This window comes from Trachypithecus francoisi, unplaced genomic scaffold (genome assembly GCF_009764315.1).
Source record: "Trachypithecus francoisi isolate TF-2019V2 unplaced genomic scaffold, Tfra_2.0 Lachesis_group17, whole genome shotgun sequence".
Classification (NCBI taxonomy): Eukaryota; Metazoa; Chordata; class Mammalia; order Primates; family Cercopithecidae; genus Trachypithecus; species Trachypithecus francoisi.
Genome location: NW_022681462.1, coordinates 45329006 through 45354900, shown reverse-complemented (window position 1 = coordinate 45354900; position 25895 = coordinate 45329006). Strand labels below are relative to the sequence as shown.

At 37.4% G+C, this 25895-nt stretch overlaps 1 protein-coding gene across 1 annotated transcript in view; it reads left to right on the top strand.

Moving 5' to 3' along the window:
* LOC117062250 (sulfotransferase 1C3-like) overlaps window positions 1–20557 on the top strand; it is a 41191-nt gene extending 20634 nt beyond the window's left edge. The window contains exons 2-8 of the mRNA XM_033175549.1: window positions 2067–2245; window positions 9646–9774; window positions 12389–12486; window positions 14451–14577; window positions 17930–18024; window positions 18162–18342; window positions 19759–20557. Of these exons, the coding sequence (XP_033031440.1) occupies window positions 2074–2245; window positions 9646–9774; window positions 12389–12486; window positions 14451–14577; window positions 17930–18024; window positions 18162–18342; window positions 19759–19871 (915 nt within the window). The 5' untranslated portion in view covers window positions 2067–2073 and the 3' untranslated portion in view covers window positions 19872–20557. The remainder of the gene's footprint in view (window positions 1–2066; window positions 2246–9645; window positions 9775–12388; window positions 12487–14450; window positions 14578–17929; window positions 18025–18161; window positions 18343–19758) is intronic.
* The last annotated feature ends 5338 nt before the right edge of the window (window positions 20558–25895 follow it).

Below are 25895 nucleotides of genomic sequence, written 5' to 3'. Positions count from 1 at the left end.
ATGGATCTACCATTCTGGGATCTGGATAATAGTGGTGGCCCTCTTCTCATAGCTCCACTAGGTAGTGCCTCAGTGGTCTGTGTGATGGCTTTGATCCAACATTTCCCTTCTGCACTGCTCTAGCAGAGGGTCTCCATGAGGGCCCCACCCCTGCAGCAAACTTCTGTCTGGGTATGCAAGTGCTTCCACACGTCTTCTGAAATCCAGACAGAGGTTCCCAAACCTCAGTTGTTGACTTCTATGCACCCAAAGGTTCAACACCATGTGAATCTTCCAAAGAAACCCCTGAAGCCATGGCAAGAGCTCCATGTTGGGTCTTTTCATACATGACTAGAGTGGCTGGGAAGCAGGGCACCAAGACCCTAGGCTGCACACAACATGGGGACCCTGGGCCCAGTCCACAAAACCATTTTTTCCTCCCAGGCCTCCAGGCTTGTGATGGGAGGGGATGCCATGAAGACTTTTGACGTGCCCTGGAGACATTTTTCTCATGGTTTGGCGATTAATTCAGCACCTCATTACTTACGCAAATTTCTGCAGCTGGCTTGAATTTCTCCCTGTAAAATGAGATTTGCTTTTCTATTGCATTGTCAGGATGTAAATTTTCCAAACTTTTATGATCTGCTTCCCTTATAAAACTGAATGCCTTTTACAGCACCCAAGTCACATCTGGAATTCTTTGATTCTTAGAAATTTATCCCACCACATACCCTACATCATCTCTCTATGTTCAAAGTTCCACAGATTTTTAGGGCAGGGACAAAATCTCACCATTCTCTTTGCTAAAAGATAGCAAAAGTGACCTTTACTTCAGTTTCCAGCAAGATTCTCATCTCCACCTGAGACCACATCAGCCTGGATTTCATTGTCCATATCATTATTGGCATTTTTGTAAAGGCCATTCAACAAATCTGTAGGGTGTTCCAAACTTTCCCACATTTTCCTGTCTTCCTCTGAGCCTCCAAACTGTTCCAACCTTTGCCTGTTACCGAGTTTTAAAATCAATTTTACATTTTCAGGTATCTACAGTAACACCCCACTCTACTACTACAAATTTATTGTATTAGTCCCTTTTCATGCCACGATAAAGACATACCTGAGACTGGGCAATTTAAAAAATAAAGAAGTATAACAGACTTAAAGTTCCATGTGGCTGGGGAAGCCTCACAGTCATGGCGGAAGGCAAGGAGGAGGAAGTCACATCTTATATGAATGGCAGCAGGCAAAGAAAAAAAAGAGCTTGTGCAGGGGAACTCCCACTTATAGAGCCATCAGATCTCATGAGAACTGTCCACCAGCATGAGAACTCCATGGGAAAGATCAGACCCCACAATCCTGTTACTTCCCACTAGGTCCCTCCCACAACACATGGAAATTCAAGATGAGATTTGGGTGGGGACACAAACAAACCATATGATACCCCAACTTAATTCCAATTTTCCAGAGTTAGTATACATGAGAGTTCTTGGGTATGAGAGTTTTTTGTGCTGTAGCACATGCCTAATATTTCAAAAATGATTCAGTGATTGAAAAAAAATTACATAAAATTGTTTTTTGAAGATTTTCCCTGTGAAAACTATTCAAGCAAATTGAGTATAGAATGTACCTTAAAAGCATTGTTTTGAATTTTCTTCAATGTAATGGTCTCACTTCTAACTGTACAAAATAATATCTTGAAGATGATGAAGCAATATGTGACACATAACCCATTATATTCCCTATTAACAGGTAATGTGGTTGTTAGGTCATGCAGTAGAAAAAAGACTATATGAGTATAAATCTCAGCCCCAAGAGGTATTGATTATTTAACTTTTGTCAAATTCATTAAACTTCTAATTACTCAAGTTTCCACATCAAGAAAATAAGAGGAAATATAACCTATTTTATGTGGTTGCTATGAAGATTAAATAGTTAAGGTACATATAGTCACTTGTTAGCATGTTATATGTTAGCTTTCATTTATTTTATATTATTCTAATCAGCAGCAGTAAGACAATAGCCCATACTATAAGCCATAAAACAAAATTTTCAAAAATTTTAATTAGTATTGATCATACCCATCGTAGATTCCAAATGGCGAAGATTGAGAAAAATGTTCCCACTATGGAAAAAGAGCCAGAACTACTTAACATCCTGGAAGTAGATGGAGTCCCTTTGCCGGTATTATCCAAAGAATGGTGGGATAAAATCTGTAATTTCCAAGCCAAGCCTGAAGATCTTATTCTGGCAACTTACCCAAAGTCGGGTAAGGATATCAAAACATACAAATATTCAATATTTTCACGTAAAATTTTTGCATAATCTGTATTGAGCAATGAAGCATGATTGGGATTTCGAGAGAAAAAGTTCCTCATTATGGAGATCTGTTCTTTAGTGTTGCAGGACATTTAGCATTCCTGATCCCTAGGGCAACAATTTCCAATAGGACTCTCTGAAGAGGACAGAAAAGACTTCTAAATGCCTTGGGAGTAGGGCAGATAATGCTCCCATTCCAGAACCCATAACATACATCATGGTCAATAATAAGGTCAATAAATAGAAAGACATATGACTTTTCTAAACCTAAAGGCTGCCTTCTAAAAACATGTCATACTCTTAAGTATTAATCTATTATCCCATATACTAAACCCAAATTAATTTTCTAATCCTCTAAAGTTCTTGGAGGCAGTCATGAATTTTCTGCTCTGTAGCAAATAAGTGACATTCAGAAAACCTCGATGATTGACTTTGATTTACAGTGCATTAGAATTTCTAATTCTTCTCTAAAAATTTCTAGACTGGAATACATCCTAGGAACAATAGGCACACCTAATGCCCAGAACTCACTTCTGATAGGCCATTCTCCATTAAAAGGAATTGCAGATATTAGAAGAATTGATGATCCCACTCTTGGGAATAGAATATGCAAGGTAAATGTTCTCCATCTTCTTTTTGAAGGAGAAAGTGAACAGTATACATTCCCAGAACTGTTTGTTTTTATAAAATATCTGTGAAAATGAAGCACACAAAATAACCAGAAAAAAATAAATGGGGACATGTAGAAGAATAAAAGAACCAGTGTGAAGGGGCTCACAATGGCCACATCTGGGAGAGTTTGAGCATTAAAAAGAATGATCTCTAACTGACTGGGAGAACCTTAAATAAAATCCTCCTGGTCAGCCATGCTGAAGGGACAAGATTGGATGTGTACTCTAACCATAATAAAAAACAAACCTGGATAAAATATATAAAACCACTGGTTTCTCACATTGGATTTCAGTTGTCTCAATCTTCAGACTGAAGATGCTTTCTGAACAGGGTTTAGTTTTAGGGAGCAAAAGAAAAAGTCATAACAAACTCATTGAGTTCAAGAGCCAGATATAGGAGTTCTGAGAGGTTGAAGCGTCTGCTATTGGCAGGTATGAGTACCGGAGAGAATGAACTACACAAATAAACACCTTTAGATATCTTTAGAGAGGACCCTTTGAGTCTATTGTTGAATGGTAGATGGTACTTGCATAGAGCTCAGCTCCATGAGATCAGTCAAGGAACTACCAGAAATCTATTAGTCATATAATCCCTAGAGGTTATACAAGGGTGAGAGACATTTGTGCTCCAATCAGGATACGATGGGCAGAATTTTGATCCCCATGACATTAGCCCTCTGTTATTACATCTGCAGTTATTCATATTACATTCCCAAAGGGATTTTGCAGCTGCTATTAAAGTAACTAATCAGCTGATATTAAAATAGGGAGATTATCTTGGACTATCTGGATGGACCCAGTGGAATCACGTGAGCTCTTCAAAGAAAAAGAGGAAGTCAGAGTGACGTGCTAGAGGGGAAAGTCTGAGAAAATTAAAGTATAATATAAGTTCACTGCATGATTAGAGACTTAAAGATGAAAAGACACAGTACCAATGAAACAGTTATCTCAATACTACAGCCATAAGCATAAGCCATAAGCATAAATCTCTTGGCATCTAGGAGCTTGGCAAAACACTCTGAAGTCCCAGATGAGAATGGCCCTAGCTGATACCTGGATTTTAGCCTCGTGAGACCCTAAACTGAGGACCAGCCATGTTAAGCCCAACTTCTAACCCATCTTGTAGTAATTTGTTAGCACAAATTTTTCAACCTGGAACTCCAACGACACAGTAAAAGTAACATTTTAAAATATTTCTGAAAAATAAAGGTGAAATAAAGACTTTTTCTGAGAAAGAGAAAAGCTGAGAGAATGTGTTGCTAGCACAGCTGCACTAAAAATAAATAAATAAAGTCATATTAAACAAATTTCTTCAGAATAACAGAAAATGATAGTAATGAAAACATAGATCTGTTACACAAAGTAATAAGGAATGTCAGAAATAATAATAACATGAGAGGATATAACAGACAATTTTTCTCATTCTTAAATTTCTTAAAGGATAACATGTTACAGAGTTTATAACATAAGTGCAAGTCAAATGTATGACCGAAATAAGGCTTGGAACAGAAGAAAGAATAAAAAGTACTGTTGTAAAGTTTTCACATAACACATGAAATAATATAATGTTAGTTAAACATAGACTATGACAAGATAGAGATGCATACTGTACACCCTAGAGTACCTGTTAGAAAAATAAAACCAAGTGGTATTACCAGATATGGCAAATGGAATTCTAAAATGCAGTCAATCCAAAAGAGGCAGGAGAAGAATAGCAAAGGAATAAAGGTGGAAATATAGAAAATAAATAGTAAGGTGGAAGATTTACAGCCAATTATACAGACAATTGTAGAATAGTTCCCAATTATTTGTAAAAGGTAAATTTCAACATCCACATTGATACCTGAAATTAGATTGTACCATTTTATACACTATGTGTTATACATATCTATGATGAAATTTAATTATGAATTAGAAATGTTAAGAGATTACTAACAAATAACAATAAAATATAATCTTTGTAAAAAAAAGTGCAGCATCGCTACTCTTGCACTTTAGGGGCATTATTATGTAAAATAAGGATTGCTCAAGAGCACAAGCTGTACAATACCACGAGAGTCAATCTAATATACTAGATAGCTACTAAGCGACTAACGAACAGGTGACATAGAAGCCAGGAAAAGGAATGAGTCACATCCCAGGAGGGATGGAGGTGGTGGCCCAAAATTTCATTATGCTACTCAGATCAACATGAAACTTAAAACGTATGAATGGTTAATTTCTGAAATTTTTCATTTTATGTTTTCAGACCACAATTAGCCTCAGATAACTGAAACCACAGAATGCAAAACAGTGAATAAATGATTACTATTTTATTAAATAAAACATTTTAAACGACCCCAATTAGAGTGTACTTTACACATAAACCATGATAGGTTGAAAGGAAAAGAACAGGAAAATATATACCCTACAAATAATACATATAAACTAGCTAGAATAACTATATCATAAGGGAACAAGTATTTTACTAAGGATAAGGAGAAACATTTCATAATGATAAAAAGGGTAATTCATCACGGCAAAATATTCCTGCATGTGTGTATACTTAAATAACAGGAATTCCAAATACATAAAGCAAATATGCGAAAATTAAAAGGAGAAATAGATAAATTCATAATTATAAATAAAAATTTCAATATTTCTCATTCAGTAATTTCTAGAATAAGTAGAAAAGCTACGTAGAAATTTTGAAGACCTTACCCATATTATCAGCAAGCTTGATCTAAAGATATTTTTAGAACCCTCTAAAATACTACTCAACAGTACCAGAACCCACATTCTTTCCAAGTGCACATGAAACATTTACAACTGTAAACCATCGGATGGGATTTAAACAAAAATTCTCAAATAAATCTAAAATAGTTGCAATTATACAGAACATGTTATTTGAATACAATTAGAATTAAATTAGAAATCAACAACAGTATTTAGAAATAAAGCAATATAATTCTAAAAAACATATCACTATAAAGGATAGTAGAAAATACTATAAATGGAATGATAATAAAAAGAGCCTATTACAATTTGTGAGAAGCAGTTAAAGTAGCACTTGACGAGAGATTTTTTTAAATGAATTTTATACATGTTATATATGTAGGTAAGTATAACTTACACATATAGTGTAAGTGTATGTAGGTATACGAAAGATCTACAATAAGTATTTTAAAGTTCCAACATAACAAGATTAAGAAGTAGAGGAAATTAAGCTCAAATTGGGAACTTTCTCTACCTGATAAGGGACATCTATAAAAAAATCCACATTATTTAGTAGTGTAAGGGAAACATCATAGATTTCTAAAACACTAAGGAGCTTAATAAAAAAATCACTTAACCTACTAAGCAAATTTAGCAAGGTCACAGTAAGATACATAGTCAATATACAAAACTCTATTATCTTTCAACATTCCAGCAACACACAATTGAACATTACATTTTAAAAATACCATTGATAAAATAAATCGCACCTGAAAACATGAAATATTCAGAAGTAAATTTAACAAAACTGTGCATGATTTGAAAGTGAAAACACTTACGGGGAGAAGGTGTATACGTCTTAAATGAATAAGGAAGCATACCATATCCATGGATCAAAAGAATTAATATTTTTAAGATATCAACTGTTTCTAAATTAATCTATAAATTCAATCTCAATCAGAAACTGATTGATTCCAATATTTTATATATATATGAAAATGTAATTGTCATTAAAAGCCAATTTTTTGATACGAAGAACACAGTGGTAGGGTTTATATAAGCTGATTTCCTGACATTTAACTCAGCTTCAGCATTCAAAAGACTGTGATATTTTTGTAAGGATAGACATAAAGAATTGACCCTTACTTGGTGCCACATGCAAAAAAGTCAAAGTGCAATGCATCGGACCTCAAAATATTAAAATTAAATCTATAAAACCATGGAAGTACAGACAGGAGAATAGCTTCAAACTTTAGGTTAGGCATCAATAATTTGGGGAAAAAATGGAAACCACTAACTGTTATGGTTTGCATTTAATGTAAGTTCAATATAAATTAGACTTCTTCAAAATAAAAACTTCTGTTCTTCTAAAGACCCAGTTATACCATCTCACACCAGTTAGAATGGCAATCATTAAAAAGTCAGGAAACAACAGGTGCTGGAGAGGATGTGGAGAAATAGGAACACTCTTACATTGTTGGTGGGACTGTAAACTAGTTCAACCATTGTGGAAAACAGTGTGGCGATTCCTCAAGGATCTAGAACTAGAAATAACATTTGACCCAGCCATTCCATTACTGAGGATATACCCAAAGGATTAAAATCATGCTGCTATAAAGACACAAGCACACGTATGTTTATTGCAGCACTATTCACAAGAGCAAAGACTTGGAATCAACCCAAATGTCCATCAGTGACAGACTGGATTAAGAAAATGTGGCACATATACACCATGGAATACTATGCAGGCATAAAAAACGATGAGTATGTGTCCTTTGTAGGGACATGGATGCAGCTGGAAACCACCATTCTCAGCAAACTATCGCAAGAACAGAAAACCAAATATCACACGTTCTCACTCATAGGTGGGAAGTGAACAATGAGATCACTTGGACACAGGAAGGGGAACATCACATACCAGGGCCTATTGTGGGGAGTGGGGAAGGAGGAGGGATAGCATTAGGAGATACACCTAATGTAAATGACAAGTTAATGGGTGCAGCACACCAACATGGCACATGTATACAAATGTAACAAACCTGCACGTTGTACACATGTACCCTAGAACTTAAAGTATAATATAACAATAAATAAATAAATAAAAATATGTGACACATGGAGAGAAGATATTTACAATACATATATCTGGCCAGATGGTATAAAGAACTGTTAGAACTGAAAATAAAAAACAAAATGTATTAAAGTGGGCAAAGATGTAAAAATGTATCGCCAAAATAGGTTCACTATTAACCAATAAACACAAAACAAGATACTTAACATCACTTATGTTGAAAAAACGTGAATTAATACTATAATGAAATACCACTACACACCACTTCAAATAGCTAAAAACCTGAAAATAACAAGTATCAATAAGGACATGAAGCAACCGAAATTCCCATGCACTGTTGGGGAGGATGTAACATGGTATTAATATTCAAGAGTTCATTATAAAACTAAACATGCACCTAACACACAACTCAGTAATTTCAGTCCTAGAGATTCACCCCCACCACCAAAATAAAAATCTATGTTCACCCAAAAACTTGTACACAAATATTATTGCAGACTTACTCAAAACTAGCCCAGCACTGAAGAAAACCTAAATTTTTATTATCTTACAAATGAATAAACAAATCATTGCTTATCCATAAAGTTGAACTGATCTCAGTAATAAAAAGAAATGAAAAACAGATATATACAAGAACATAAAGGAATCCCAAAATAATGAGGGTGTGTGAAAAAATTCAGACACATGAGGACATGCTGTATGGTTTTATTTATATGATATTCAAAAATTTACAAAATTAATTTATATTGACAAAAAATAGGCCGGGTGTGGTGGCTCAAGCCTGTAATCCCAGCACTTTGGGAGGCCGAGACGGGCGGATCAGGAGGTCAGGAGATCGAGACCATCCTGGCTAACACAGTGAAACCCCGTCTCTACTAAAAAAATACAAAAAACTAGCCGGGCGAGGTGGCGGGCGCCTGTAGTCCCAGCTACTCGGGAGGCTGAGGCAGGAGAATGGCATAAAACCTGGGAGGTGGAGCTTGCAGTGAGCTGAGATCCGGCCACTGCACTCCAGCCTGGGCGACAGAGCGAGACTCCATCTCAACAACAACAAAAAAAATAAATAAATAAATAAATCAGCAGTTTCGTGGAGTCAAAAGTGAGGAAAGGAATGACTGATTGAAATAGACAGCAGGTTCTACTCTTGACTTTTGTAATGGCTACATACAGTTGTCAAATTTCATTAAACTATACATTTCTATTAGGTTCATTCTATTCCATGTAATTTTTACCACATTGACGTTTATTTCAAAAAACATGATTCCATAATGATGAAAAAAACAAAAAGAAAAAAAACTTATGTATTATGATTGAAGATGACTATTATTCATCTCTTAGGCTAAAAAAAAAGTAATTAAGCAAAAGAATTTAGAGGAATTGTAGTTCTTGCCTAATTTATGAGGGACAATTCCTTATATGAAGACCTAGCTCGTAAATAGAGGAAAAAATTTTAACATAGGTTGAGTACCTCATGTTATTAAGGATTTATAATAAACTAGATGTGATGAGAAACATTTAGTAACCATGATAAGCGAATGTCATATTGGGAGATAAAGCATTTTTAGGCATGAAGTGTCATAATATAGGAAATGCAGAAATGGTTCACTCAAACATGATAGTTGAGAGACTACATAGTAAAAAGGTGATAGACAGACAGATACATACATATATACATACATACATAGATGCATAGATACTTAGATACACAGAGAGATAGATGATAGATAGATAGATAGATAGATAGATAGATAGATAGATAGATAAAGGTGCAATACAACAGCTTCATTTTTTGCCTTGGCAACATGGATCTAATTTTCAAGTGCTCTCACGTTGCTCCCTTTCTTCAAAATATTCAATAACTTAGAATGAAAGATCAGTTGACTAAAATTAAAGAACTATTTCAAATATTTTCAGGGACACATTGGATGCAAGAAATTTTAGACATGATTCAAAATGATGGTGATGTGGAGAAATGCAAAACACACCAGTCTCTACACAAACATCCTTTCCTTGAACTGAAATTTCCCCATAAAGAAAAACCAGGTGAGTAAAAAGCACCAAGACAAAAAGCACTTTCACTTCAAGATACCAGAGCAATGTGTACTGTCTTCGACAGAGCTTCCATGGTAGTCAGAAGTAGCCTGTATCTTTCACGAGGTCAAATTGTTCACAGGCTAATGAGTCAAACCCTAGATTGGATCTTCAGGGCTCCCTCCTGTTCTAAGCTGGTGGCCTTTGGCTTCCCAATAAGATTTTCATTATATTTCTCATACTTCTTCCCAATTTTATGATAAAGAACACTCCCTCTCCTTTGTATTCACCTTCATATGTTTGAATCAGTGGAAAGGCCAGAAATCAGCAATCTGCTATTGTAAAAGGACAGGTGTGATTTCTGAAGAAAAAGGAGGAGAAGTCAGGGGGATATACCATAGACATTCCCAGAATTCATTGTGGGAGCTGAAAAGGTTTCCTCAGAGTGTAAAACCTGGTGAGTAACATGAAATAAAGAAAGACCACCTAGAAGGCTTTCAGAAAGAAAAATGCTTTACATGTGTTTGTGGAGAGACAGCTAATGTTTCCCATGAAAAAAAAAAAAAGTGAAAAGAAACTAAACCAATGTGGTTTTTTTTGTTGTTTTTTCTTGTTTTTTTTTTTTTTTTTTTTTTTTTTGAGACGGAGTCTTGCTCTGTCACCCAGGCTCGAGTGCAGTGGCCAGATCTCAGCTCACTGCAAGCTCCGCCTCCCGGGTTCACACCAGTCTCCTGCCTCAGCCTCCCGAGTAGCTGGGACTACAGGCGTCGCCACCTCATCCGGCTAGTTTTTTGTATTTTTTAGTAGAGACGGGGTTTCACTGTGTTAGCCAGGATGGTCTCGATCTCCTGACCTCGTGGTCCGCCCATCTCGGTCTCCCAAAGTGCTGGGATTACAGGCTTGAGCCACTGCTCCTAGCCAACTAAACCAATTTTAGTTTCAGAAATAAATTTAATTTCTTTTGAGAAGTGTCTATTCATATCTTTTGCCCAATTTTTGGTGGGGTTTTTTTTTCTTGTAAATTTGTTTGAGATCTTTATAGGTTCTGGATGTTAGCCGTTTGTCAGATGAGTAGATAGCAAAAATTTTCTCCCATTCTATAGGTTGCGTGTTCACTCTGATGGTAATACCATTCAGAACATAGGCATGGGCAAGGACTTCCTGTCTAAAACACCAAAAGCAACAGCAACAAAAGCCAAAATTGACATATGGGATCGAATTAAACTAAAGCGCTTCTGCACAGCAAAAGAAACGACCATCAGAGTTAATAGGCAACCTACAGAATGGGAGAAAGTTTTTGCAATCTACTCATCTGACAAAGGGCTAATATCCAGAACCTACAAAGAACTCAAACAAAATTACAAGAAAAAAACAAACAACCCCATCAAAAAGAGGGCAAAGGATATGAACAGACACTTTTCAAAAGAAGACATTCATACAGCCAACAGACACATGAAAAAAAGCTCATCATCACTCACCATCAGAGAAATGCAAATCAAAACCATAATGAGATACCATCCCACACCAGTTAGAATGGCAATCATTAAAAAATCAGGAAACAGCAGGTGCTGGAGAGGATGTGGAGAAATAGGAACACTCTTACACTGTTGGTGGGACTGTAAACTAGTTCAACCATTGTGGAAAACAGTGTGGCGATTCCTCAACGATCTAGAACTAGAAATAACATTTGACCCAGCCATCCCGTTACTGGGGATATACCCAAAGGATTATAAGTCATGCTGCTATAAAGACACATGCACACGTATGTTTGTTGCGGCACTATACACAATAGCAAAGACTTGGAATCAACCCAAATGTCCATCAGTGACAGACTGAATTAAGAAAATGTGGCACACATACACCATGGAATACTATGAAGCCATAAAAAAGGATGAGTTCATGTCCTTTGTAGGGACATGGATGCAGCTGGAAACCACCATTCTCAGTAAACTATCGCAAGGACAGAAAACCAAATACCACATGTTCTCACTCATACGTGGGAACTGAACAATGAGATCACTTGGATACAGGAAGGGGAACATCACACACCGGGTCCTATTGTGGGAAAGGGGGAGGGGGGAGGGGGGAATAGCATTATTAGATATACCTAATGTAAATGATGAGTTAACGGGTGCAGCACACCAACATGGCACATGTATACACATGTAACAAACCTGCATGTTGTGCACATGTACCCTAGAACTTAAAGTATAGTAAAAAAAAAAAAAATAGAAAAAGAAAAAAAAGAAATAAATTTAATTTCAAAGCTCTTCCAAGAATGGCAGCCTATTGTAAAAGGATGGGTGTGATTTTTAAGAAACAAAAGAGAGAGAAAAGAAGAGAAAGGGAAAGAACAACCAGATATACAATGAACACTCCCAGAATAATTTGAGGGCAAGAAAGAGCTTTCCTGAAAGTCTAAAAGCTGAGAGAATAAGGAAATAAGAAAAAGTCTCCTAGAAGGTTAGACAGGACTGAATGCTTTGTATGTCCTGTGGAAAACAATTACTCTTTCCAATGAATAGAAAACAAAATGTATCACTCTTTAGACTAAGATACAAATGGAAGTCAAGTATTTTGGCAGATTGGCAAGAATAAATAAAGAATATAAATTGTTTCTTGCTAGATTTGGAGATTGTTCTTGAAATGTCCTCGCCACGACTGATAAAAACACATCTCCCTTCACATCTGATTCCACCATCTATCTGGAAAGAAAATTGCAAGGTAAAAAGAGCGGGTTTTTCAAACTTCCCCTAACTTGGGGATATAAACTATAAAACTGAAGGTATTTTTCAAAATAATATGCTTCCAAATACATTTTCCAAAATATAATTTGCTATTTTTCTTAGACAAAGTTCTTGGTATCAAGGATTACGTAAATTTGAAATCTGCAAACGCCCATGTGTTCTAAAATTCTTTTCCCTCTAAATCTATTTCATGAAAAATTCTTGGACAAATTTTCCAAAATTGAGTCTCTGTTGCTCCAAATCAGAGAGTGGACTGGGAGCTAGAATGGAGGGAAACACATTTAAAAATAAAACCATGTTGCTTTGCTCTGCCAAAGTACTAGAAGATACTCTCCTGGCCTCAGAAGCAGAAGTACAGTATCTGCTCCTTGTCAAGGCTTCCACACCTCCATCATCTACTCCATGGACTAAGCTCAAACCTGTCTTCGTTTTTATCCCCCTCACCTCTATATCTGATCTGTCACAAAGTCCAGTTCATTCTTCCCATCCTGTAATCTGTGCACTACCCTGCATCACTACCACCTGTCCCCAAGTCAGCTCACTGCTCTCTTCTCCTCCCACTTTGTCAGCCTGCCTCTAGACCTGCCCCCTCCAACCCTCCTCCCTGTCACCGCTATTCTTCTGAAAACACAAATCTGACTAAGGCATTTTGCTACTATAAACACTTCCACAGGTGGATGAAGATGCCTCCATATCCCCTATATGACTTCCATGACCTTGCCAGTCTGCACCTTGCTTCATCTCCTCCCCAGTGTCTTCCCATTCCCTGATCATCACTACAGTCCTCCTGAAATCCTACATGTACTTTCACACACGGATCATCCCGACACCTTCCACATGCTCCCCTTTGACTCAAGCATCTCCTCATCTTTACTTGAATAATTCCTTCTTGCTCTCCTGGTCTTTTCATAGAGACCCCCTATAGGATGCTTCTCTGTCTCCATGGCTGGGTGAGTTCCATGTATCTATATTTTTGTATCTGTGCAAGGGTTTACCTCATCATTTGGTTCAACACATTACATTATAATTTTCTCTCTTCTTACATCAATAATCAGACTGTGAGTTCCTGGCAGGTGGGGACTTGATTGTACCCAATAACTGTCAGGTTAAACATTGTCTGGCACATAGGAAGGGTTAACGTCTCTGTTCTGCATTTGTTGACTGAACAATACTGAATTTCCAGTCATCACATTACTATGCCCCTCTGTCCTAACAATGTTATGTGTGTGTGTGTCTGTGTGTACACACATATATAGTTATATGTATAACATATGTAACATATACACACACACACACACACACACACATATCAGCAAAGTCACTCTAATCTTTGAGAAACACTGTCTGCAACATTCCTCCCTGTGAGTCTCATACAAATATCAAGGAACTAGCTCTGGACTCAGTGTCCCAATTATTGTGACCAGGCCTGACCCACTCCTGTACTAAGCAGGAATTAGTGGGAGTCCCTCCAGTTCTCCGAAGGTCATTTACTTCTTCTATTGAAAGATAATACCTGTTCTCTCTTTACCTAACACTAACCCTAATAGGAGCCAAATGAGATGGTATGCACAAAAATGTTTTATCACTCTCTAGTCTTTCCTCTGTTGTAGGAGTCTGGAAAATGTCTTTCAATTAATTGAGACACAGCTGAAACTCACCACTTCATGGCCTGTTCCCTGAATGCCCGAGAACGCTTTGCTTGTCTGGTTCATCAAAACCACTCTGAAGGGGGGCACTCTCCTTTGTCTTAGTGTTCTCCATGGCTAGCAGGGTTGCAGAGTCAAAAAGGTTCCCTGTATTTAATATTTTAATTTATAACTAATGTATCTAATGCTATGAACTTACAGGATAAAGTTACCATTGTACTGAAACACTCACTTAGAGTATTTCTCCTCAGTCTGTTTTTCTCTCCCTGGCTTCCTTCCCTCCCCTTGATTTCAGATTGTCTATGTGGCCAGAAATCCCAAGGATTGCCTGGTGTCTTACTACCACTTTCAGAGGATGGCTTCCTTTTTGCCTGATCCTCAGAACTTAGAGGAATTTTATGAGAAATTCATATTAGGAAAAGGTGAGTGCAAACTAGTTTTTTAGTACCCTCTTTCAGGAGACTCTAACAATAAGCACCTCTGTAAACTGGAGGAGAAAGGTACAAAAGACATCCTGATTGACGAGGTCCTATCTTGATGATCTGGGACTGGAAAAGCCAGGTAGAAGAGGTATTTTTCCAAAATTGAATACAAATGTAAATTGAGGTCAACTAGGGTTATAAGATTTGAGATAAAGGTAAAAAGCCCAAAATCCTTGACTTGAGATTCAAACAATCAACTTCAAAATAAGAAGAGGCAACATTTCCTATGGAAAGACCTGGCAGTGCGAAGGCATGAGATGATATCCTGCGGTTTAATCTAGCAGTGTTATTGGACTGCCAGGCCATCACGTATAGTTACAAAAGTCATACACTGCACAGCCACAGAGAGCCTTTCCCATAGGTCAGAGTGAACAATCTTAGACCTGTTCACCTGCAGAAACTTCACATTAGAATTAGCAGCCATGACCCCTCATCCACTTACTAACAAGATCACACCTTCCAGAGAACCAGTGAACACATGAGGGCCACACTTTTCTTTTTTTTTTTTTTTTTTTTTTTTTTTGAGGCGGAGTCTCGCTCTGTCGCCGGGCTGGAGTGCAGTGGCCAGATCTCAGCTCACTGCAAGCTCCGCCTCCCGGGTTTACGCCATTCTCCTGCCTCAGCCTCCCGAGTAGCTGGGGCTACAGGCGCCCGCCACATCGCCCGGCTAGTTTTTGTATTTTTAGTAGAGACGGGGTTTCACCGTGTTCACCAGGATGGTCTCGATCTCCTGACCTCGTGATCCGCCCGTCTCGGCCTCCCAAAGTGCTGGGATTACAGGCTTGAGCCACCGCGCCCGGCCAAGGGCCACACTTTTCAAAACAGCAATTGACTGGATTTGACCAGGTGTCAAATCAGATTGGCAAGGATCTCAAACCTTTCACAGAAGAAGAATATCCCATGGAAACAGCAATCTCTAGACAGAAGAAAGACAAGATGACTATATAAGGTGATTTAGGATGTAAAGACCATCTTTACATATTTGTATGAGCATTAATGCAGAAACATGATTATAGTATTGCATTGTAACTGCAGTGAGCAGAACCTAGACAAATGTATGAAAATTACATGGTGTCTCCTCCATTTCATTAATATCTCTCAAATAATTAGAACGTCTGTAAGTGAAATGGCTGAGTTGTAACACCAAGAGCTCCCAGTCCTTGAGCAACTTAAATATCCTTGAGGAACTGTATCAGGGACCTGAGCTTCGTTATAACCAGTCCTGACCACAGCATTCATATTCTTTTGAGGGAAAAGAAGAATCAAAATGAAGTGACTTCCACAACATGACCTGAATAAAAACAGGTATCTGTGGAAAAGTCAATAAATAATAATTTTCACCAAGCATGTCCGTCCAGTGACAATCAAGAGAAATAACCTCATTAGAACATTTTCTCTAGAAACATAAATAAAACTGACTGACAGATGCCAATAAGAAAAAAAACAAATCTAGATTGGACCCCAGGTGAATAGATTTCCAATGTTTATGCAGAGAAGTTTTGAGAGCCTGAAAAGTAGAAGGAAGCAGAGGAAGAGGAGATCCAAGCTTCTTTTCTTATATGATTTTTCCCAAGGCCTGGGTTGTCTTACTGTTCTTTGTGTCAATTTGGCTGGACTGTGGCACCTACTTATCTCAACAGACACCAATCCTGGTGTTTCTGTGAAAGTATCGACTTTGTAATTGTGATTTACATCTATAATCAGTTGACTTTAACAAAAGGAGATAATGTTAAATATTAATAATATGGGTGTTCCTTATGAAATCAGTTGAAGGTCTTAAGAGAAAAAAAACTCAGGTTTCCAAAAGAAAGGATTCTGCCTCAAGGTTGTTATATCAAATCTTGCCTGATTTTCCAGCATCCCCTACAGATTTCAAACACACTAAGCCCCACAATTGCAGGAGCCAATTCCTTTAAATAAACCACATATACATAATTAACATTATATATGTACATTTAACTATATATACATAGGATAAAACCATTGCTTAAAATAAATTATATTGGTACACATATATATAATGCACATAGATAAAACACGCACACACATACATATACATGGATGAGTCCCCTTTATACTTAGTTTCTCTTTCTACAGTTTCAGTCACCCACAGTCAACCCCAATCCAAAAATATTACAGAATTTCAAGAGAAAGAAGGATAGAGAGAGGGAGAGTACATTCACATAGATGTGAGTATATTTCAGAATATTGTTATAATAGCTCTGTTGTATTATTAGTTTTGTTGTAATTCACTCACAGTGCCTAATATATAAATTAAAGTAACATACAAATGTGTGTATAGGAAAAAACACATACACTATTATAACTTGGTGGTACCTGTGGTTTCAGGCATGCACTGGGGATTATGTGATATACCCTCTGGGCATACAGGGGGAATAATGTATTCTCCTCTCGATTTGTCTATTGCTCTGTTTCTCTGGAGAACCTGGTTGACACAGATACCAATCACCATGAGACATGCCAAGGTTCGAGTCACTGAAAATGTACATCGCTGTTCGTCCTGATTCAAAAGAGAGCATCTCACATACTTGCTCACTTGGTCTGTGGTCATTTTCCTCTGGAGAATGTTTTCCATCATCCTTCAGAGAAACCTTCACGTCCACTTAGCACAATGCTTGCAACATAGCTCACACTGAATAAAGATAATTCCTGTGTTTATAATGACTGCCCAGAACCAAACCAGGAAGCTGCCAAAAGTTACAACCTATCAGGGAACTAAAATATCGTGGGATAAAATATGCTGCTGGATAACTCCGGTGTGCATGCATTCTCTTACCAACTGGTGGAAAGAAAATGCATCCCGTGTTTACCACGTAGATGCAACCTCCGCTGGAAATAGATGTTCTCCTCAAGGGCACCTCTCTTTCTGCTACTGCTATGTCTCTTTCAGAACAGGAACTTACAAACTTCATAGCGCAGCGATACAGGGAAAGCAGCAGGAGGACGCTACCCCTATATCTGATGGCCTGATTTAGTTGAGTCTGAGACTAAACACTCTTTACCAGGAACAGGGGAAGTATTTTATTGCCTAATGTTTTAAGGCATGTCACAAGACATAGTCTTGTGTGTGCAAAGTCACGTATAATAAATGTGTACTATAAATCTCTGCTTTACACCATATAGACAAATTGTATAGCAGACAATTACTTCCACTTCATTAACTAACCAGAATGAAAGTTACAGAAGATTATTTCAAAGCAGCACTAATTTATTTTACAGCCTTGGGTTTTCTCCTGGTAATTAGAACTAACAGTGCTTTGTCTTCTTCCAGTTTTCTACGGGTCCTGGTTTGACCATGTGAAAGGATGGTGGGCTGCAAAAGACACGCACTGGATCCTCTACCTCTTCTATGAGGATATAAAAAAAGTAAGTGGCACTGAGACTTATAGGTCAGGCCCAGAAACCCTCCTGACAACGTTATTCTGTTAAATGAGCTGTTGCTTTAATTGGCCAAGCTCTTCTTCTTTCCCCTCTCTTCACAATGCCTTTTTCTTCATGGTCAGAATCCAAAACATGAGATTCACAAGGTGTTGGAATTCTTGGATAAAACTGTGTCAGAGGATGTTGTAAACAAGATCGTCCACCATACCTCATTTGATGTAATGAAGGATAATCCCATGGCCAACAACACTGCGGTACCATCTCACATATTCAATCACTCCATCTCAAAATTCATGAGGAAACGTTGGTGGCATTTCTTTTCCTTAGCTCAATTCTAAAAAATGTTCTGCCCTGTAAGATAAGATAATTTTAAACCTCATTTTCAGGAAGAAGTGACTCATTTCAGTTAAATTTTGAATCTCTGCTCCCTTCACACTGCCTGTTTGCTGAAAGCCAATGTCAGTGGTTCTGAAACTTTAGTCACATTAGAACCTCTGAAAGCCTTGTTAAAGCTCTCATTGCTGACCCCCACTCTGAGATACTTATTCTGTGGGTGCAGGAGTAGCCCTCAAATTTGCCTTTCTCTCAAGTACCCAGGTGATGCTGATGGTGCTGTTCACTTTGATTAGATTACCCAGCTCAACCATGAACTCCCCCTTGAAGGCTCATGCATCCTCTGAGCAGCTTTGAACTCTCATCTTTTGTCTCTCCCTGTTGTTCAAAACAATAGCTAAGCACTTAGTACTCAGATTTGTAACTATTGGTATTCATGTCTCTCTCCAAAATAAGATGATAAGCTGCCCCGAAGAGAGTGCTGTGTTCAGTTTTTTTCCACTACAACCTAGTACAGAGACTGACACCTCAAAACAACTCAATAAAGGTCTGTTGTGTGAGTGTATTGATGAATGAACACTTTCTGTCCTCAACAAGCTAACATTCTAGATACATGTAGAAATAGCTGCAAAAAATTACAAACAAGAAAGTAAAGTGGAGGCTATACTAGGAAATCCCCAAACCAGTTCTCCTGACTGTATCAAAATTATCTTTAAAAACAGTGACCCCATTCCTGAAGATTCCAGTTAACTTGTTGCAAGTTGGAATCTAGAATTTGATATTATGGTCAAGCATTTCAGATTAACCTTTTCAAAGGGTAGTAAACCAGTAGAAATAAAGTACTAGAATAATTTAGAGAAACAATTCATTACTACAGCTTTTGTTGGCCTGACAAGGTACAACAATTTGCAGAAGATCACTGGTATCTAAATGTCACTTCTGGTGTATTTACTCTTTAATTTTACTCAATAAGAAATATCTTCTCCAGTGAGGTTACTGACATCTTATAAGGTCTTATAAGGTTTCCCTGGGAAAACAAGATAGGATGTCCCCAAGGAAGCTCATGACGGTAACAAGCTGTAGACTTTGGGTTGGGTACACTAGAGCCAGGAGTGTACCCTGGAGCAGAATATTCAGCACAGTGTGGCACCTCAGTGGGGCCTGCAGCATTTGAGGAAGGAATATAAGGATACTGTGTGCCTTGTGGTAAGAAAGCCAAGTGGAGTGGATATGAGGGATCATTCATAGTGGAAAGACCAGGTGAAGTGGGACTGAGGGACCCTCACTCATGGGAAATCATGTGGTTAGGCTTAGGAACCATTTGCTATAGAAAGATCAGGTTGAATGGGTGCAGAGTCTGTCATGAACTTCTTTGATGTCCTACAGGGATGCCTGGAGACTGGAAGAACCATTTTACTGTGGCTATGAATGAGAACTTTGATAAGCATTATGAGAAGAAGATGGCAAGATCCACACTGAACTTCTGCCCAGATATCTGAGAGGAAGAACAACAAAATAAGAGACAGAGACTATGCCAACTATTTTGTCTTTTATTCTGTTGGGCAAGGAACTGTGATTGAATATGGAACATATGAGCCTTAGTCCATCTCCTATAGGGTGGCTAGTATGCTATACTATTAAAACATGATTTAAAATATCAACAAACCAGCTATTCCAGTAAAAAAAAAAAAAAAAAAATTGAAAATTAGAGAGCAGAGTCTGCCTACATGAGCTTTTTATTTTCTTGGGTACAGGTATATTTTATTGTGCATGACAGATAAAGCAAAAACAAACAATTGCATCATGCATTCCCATGTGTGATCCCAAGTAGACGTCACAACAAAATCATGCATAGGTATTAGAAGCCACATTATTAAGAGAAAATACAACACCTTGGAGTGAACATTCTATACTTTTATGTATAAATAATAACTTCCAAGATTAAAGAACTCATAAGTAGGTTTCAGAGTCACCGTTTATGTAACAGAATGATATAAAAATAAATTTACTACTGCAAAATATCAATCAACTGGAAAATGATTAGTCCTCTAAATTTGTCTTGTAACTAATTTTCTTAATCAAAAGAGTTTGAGTTGGAGAAATCAGGCAGTGACTATCCCCGAAAAAAATCTTCCCATGAAATAAATAAAATGCATAATGTATCTCATCTATAAAATGAGATCTGGGACAAATGCACCATGACTATGCATTGCCATTCTCTTAATAAAGAGTCTCTGTGGCATCACTCTAACAATAGGTATGACCTCAGATTTAATATAAATTTAGGGCTTCAACCATGTGCCAGTGAAGACCTGACTCTTTATATGACCAAGTACAATTGTCTTATTGGAAGAGAAGGTCCTGAGAGGCCTTAGCAAGTGGGTGGATGCAAAAAGGGCATATGGGCTCAGAGAGGACCTCATGAAACATGTGAGAACAGGGGTAAATTTGGAAAGACTTAAATTCAGTGATAAAATTAAAGATATGTAAAAATATATTTCAGTGAACATCTTGAAAGGGAATCAGGAACAATATTGAGAGCTCCCAAGGCACAGAGCAAAGTAACCTCCCTGTGGAGGTTATCATAGTAACAAAGCAGTGCTATTGCCACCCCAGGTGAAGGGGAAATGACATCTTATTCTCTATCCAAAGGGATGGAAGACAAATTTAAGTGTGAAGAATAGATGATGAGATTTTAAGAAAAGAGAGCAGCTAGTCCCTAAGGCCTGCTGTAAGGAAACAGAGGGATGAAAATGGGGGGATCTAAACCAGCCCAGAGGGGACCCTCGGATGAAAGTTCCCCATGAGATATCACCCCACTGCCTCCATCCAGTCAGGTAACCCAACCACCTGAAATACCATCCTCATATTCAGTTGGTGATCCAGAGAAGAGATTCTCTCTAGTATCCCTTAAAGTTATAGCATGAAAAAAAGAGATTCATTGATCACCCTTGCCTTGTCAATGCACGAAAGACTGGTTCACGGGGCTACTGTGCTTTGCAATTGGAGACATCAGAATCCATAATGAGTAAAGAGCTCTCGGCCCCAAGTACTGTCAGAGTCCAAAGTAGACCTCAGAGAGGAGGAGGCAGAATAAAGGAAAAGCAAACTTTATTTTCCTACTCAGAAATGATTTTCTACTAATTGAAAAGCAATTGAATGTTGTCAATAAAAACATTTCCTGTGCTACCCTTGGACTCAGAGTTTTGATGACCAACTATACAAAGGTTATTTCCTTCACGCAGTGGATGATACCTGCCTGTCTTTGCAGGTATTAAGGGGTATGAGGCTGACGGTCTAGGTGTAGAAGACGGGCTCATGTGTTTTGGGCAAAGCATTTTGGCTATATAATGTTAATCATTGTAAACGGTTGAGAACACCTTGAAGAAAGGTCATAAAAGCTACAGAGTTGCTGTGCATTTCTGCAAGGAAGATGTGAACTAGTCTTGATCCTCTAGAGCCATGTTTTGGTTACAAGCTGCTGAGATTCAGACAGTTGACATATATAATGTGCCCCATGACCTCCCCTAGAAATTTCCCCAATGTGACTGTTCCTGGACCAAACTGAGGGTGGGGTTCCTATTTCTTGTGGCCCAATAATGAGATGCAGATTAACTGGGGAGGAAGAGAGTTTTTATTTCTGTAACTGGTTGCAGGCAGAAGGCCTGGAAATTATCATCAGACTAATTCAAAATTACAATGTTTTTCAGAATTTATATACCTTCTAAGCTATATGTCTTTATGTAAGTGTGTATTCATCTAAAGACTTATGTAATTAACTTCTTCAAATTTGTAACTAAGATCTGAGTCCAGAAGACCTTCTTCTGGAGTCTCATGAAGTTTGCTTAATTTAAATGGGTCTCTACATCCTGCGTTGATGCCCCTTATCTTGTCTTCTGTTAAACCACTGAGGTTTGGGGAGTTCCTTCAGAGCTCCAAAAGACTTGTTTGTGGAGGTCTGGGGAGATGGTCCTCCTTTTTATATTGATTTATTCAGTACAAATATGTTTATATATTATATTTATCAATGTGTATTCATTTAATTTCACCTCATTTTCTTTCCTTATATTTTAACTTTGTTTATTCCACATATTATCATGCAAACAATTTTCTTCTTTCAAATTTTCAGAATTTAAAATCAGATTCTAAAATCATTTTCTTTTATGGCTTTTGGTATTTATTTCAAGATTAAGAAAACATTTCTCCATCTCTTAGATATTTGTAGGCTAAAATTAAATCCATTCTTAATTATGTATATATCCAGCTAAATTTTTTTCCAATACTCCCAATAACATTCCTCGAATAACCCCTTATTTCCCACCAATTCAGGATTCTATTTTTCATTCTTTCTAAAGCTAGGAATACATAACAATGTCTTCCACAAAGGTACATATCAATGACAATGCCAACCTTTAAATAGAATAAATCTTCCCTTTCTTTATTTTTCTTTTCCAAGATGATATTTACAAAAATTATTCTCTCATATGAATTCTGGAATGTTTGTCAAGATTTTAAACAATCAGAATTTGATTGAAATTATATAATACTCTATTTCTATTTTAGTCAGTTAATTGATATACATTCTTGATATATTCCCAACAGTAAATCCTTCTTTCCAGAAATAGATTATATATATTTAAATTTTATAAAAAGTTTTATTCTAATAATATCTTTTGTATCTATATAAATATTTTTGTTAGTGTTGTATTTTGAATTTTTGTTGCCATCGTATAAGTAATCTGTCCTCTTTCTATCTTCCAACTCTTCCCTTCCGTGTTAGCATCAAGGAAAGTGATTTCATTATATATGCATTTTTGTGTCTGTATGTGTGCTTACAGACACACAACTATACATGCACACACAAATATAAATGGACATGCACACAAAAGGTTGCATGTGTATAGTGACTATAATATCAACCTCTTTATCAGTTCTAATAGTTTTCAGTTACTTTTATTTTCTTTGGACATAAACAACATCATTTGGGTGTGCCAAGAATCCTTCATAAGACAGGAAGTTGCCTGTGATTGGTTTATCTGAGAGGCAAAGAGAGCCCCAGCAGAGAAATGGGGACATGATTTGAGACAGGAAAGGGAGATAGTGAAAATCAACCAGCTCCATAGAGGGCAACACATTTTGAATCCTGCAAAGAAACTCTGGGGAACCTTGCAAAACACATGCTTTGAGATTTTCATACTGAAGGGTTAAAGAGGCAGGGTTCATAAGTCATCACTACCTGAAGGTTACTTCTAGCGAGAATAACTTCTGGGGCACTTCCAGCCTGACACTACTATAGGTAAAACAGCTTTCCAGAAAATGCCCTCAAGACACAAGACACCGACACTGGAAGTTATTAGCAGGACTGACAACTCACCAGTGTCTACTAAAAGCCCCTTTGCAGCAGAGGACCACCTGCATCCCAGGTAAAATTGACACTGCCATTTCATTCATCAAGGTCACCAGCAATTTCTAGAATGTGCAAGATCTATATACTGAAAATGGTAAAACATTGACAAAAGAAATTGAAGATGACACAAATAAATTGAAAGATATTCTGTGTTAATGAACTGAAATAGTATTTTTAAAATATCTGTACTACTCAAAGCAATTTATAGATTCTATGCAGTCTCAATCAATGTCTCAAGGTCATTTTTCACAGAAATAGAGAAGTTATAAAATTCATATGAAATCACAAAAAGCCCCAAATCACCAAAGCCATCTTGAGCAAAAAGAACAAATCTGGAGGCATCACACCACCACATTCCAAAAATACTTTATAAAGCTATAGTCATCAAAACAGCATGATAGTGGCATAAACAGATACACCATTCAATGAACTAGGATAGACAGTTCAGAAATAAACGCCCACAATTACAGTCTATTAATTTTGAAAAAAGTGCCAATAACACACCATGGGAAAAGAACAGTCTCTTCAATAAATGGTGTTGGGAAAACTGGATATCCACATGCAGAAGAATAAAAGTAAACTCTTTTCTTACTCCTTATACAGGAATCAACTCAAAATGGGATAAACACTTAAAATATATGAATGGAAACTGTAAAACTACTAGAGGAGAACATAAACATAGTGGTAAAACTCCATGGCATAGATCTGGAGCTATGTGAAATCACAGTGATGACGAAAATAGTCAATTGTCATTGCATTGATCTGAAAACTTTCTACCATCAAAGAAAACAATTAACAGATTCAAAAGATAACCCACAACCTGGGAGAAAATATTCACAAATCATAGATTGGATGAGAGGCCAATATCCAAAATATGCAAGGAACTCATACAACTCAATAACAACAACAAAAAATCCCATTTAAAAATAGACAAAGGATTTAAATAACGATTTCTCAAAAGAATACACACAAATGGACTACAGATATAAGAAAAAGGGCGGAACCTCTCAAATCATCAGAGAAATGCAAATTAAATCCACAATAAAATATCTCACACATGTTAGTTATCTATTATCAAAAAGACAACAAATAACAAGTGTGGGGAGGGTATAGAAGAAAGAGAACCCTTGTACAACATCAGTGGCATTGTAAATCAGTACAGCCGCTTTGGAAAAAACTAGGAAGGCTCTTCAAAAACCTAAAAATACAATCACTAACGATCCACAGGTACCAAAACGCCAGGGGTTCAGTGCAGGTCCTGCAGCTCACCCACAGACAGCCAAGGATTAGGATGATGAGTATTGCCAGGAAAAAGGATTTAATAGGGTGCTGCAACCAAGGAGATGGAATATCAGTCTCAAATCAATTTGCCTGACCAACTACATCTAGGGGGTTGTACAGGATGGAAGAACTGTAACAATGTGTAAGAAAACCGAAACTAGAGAAGGTCAAGAAAAAAAATCATGATGAGTGAGGAAGCCTTCATCTCATTGTCTGGATGTGGTTATGGGTGAGTTTTGGTTCTTGGATACTTTTGTTTAGAGGCCTGACAGTCATTTCCTGGGGAAGGGATGCAGATAAAATGAAGGTAAAGTTCAAGCTTTAAGACCAGGTCAATTTCCACGTTTATCCAAAATATTGCCTATGGGACTATTGGCTGAGTTTCACAGCTCTGCCTCTACTGGGTATACATCCAAAGGAAGTGAGATAAGCACGTTGAAGAGATAGCTGCACTCCCAAATTCATTGCAGCATTAGTCACAAGAGCCACAATATGGAAACAACTGTAGTGCCTGTCTGTGGGTGAGCGTATACAGAGATTTTGTGTGTATACACAACGAAGTAGTATTTAGCCTTTGAAAACATGACATTGTGTCATTTTCAACAACATGGATGAGACTAGAAGACATAATGTTGAGTGAAGTAAGTCAGGCACAGAAAGACAAATACTACACGATATCACTTATACACGAACCCAAAAGTCAAACTTAGAGAAACACAGAGTAAAATGGTGGTTACTAGGGCCTGGGGGGAGGGGAGGTAGCTGTGGAAAAGGGAGGTAGTGTTTAAAAGATACAAAGTTTCAGTTAGACAGGAGGAATAACTTCTGGTGATCT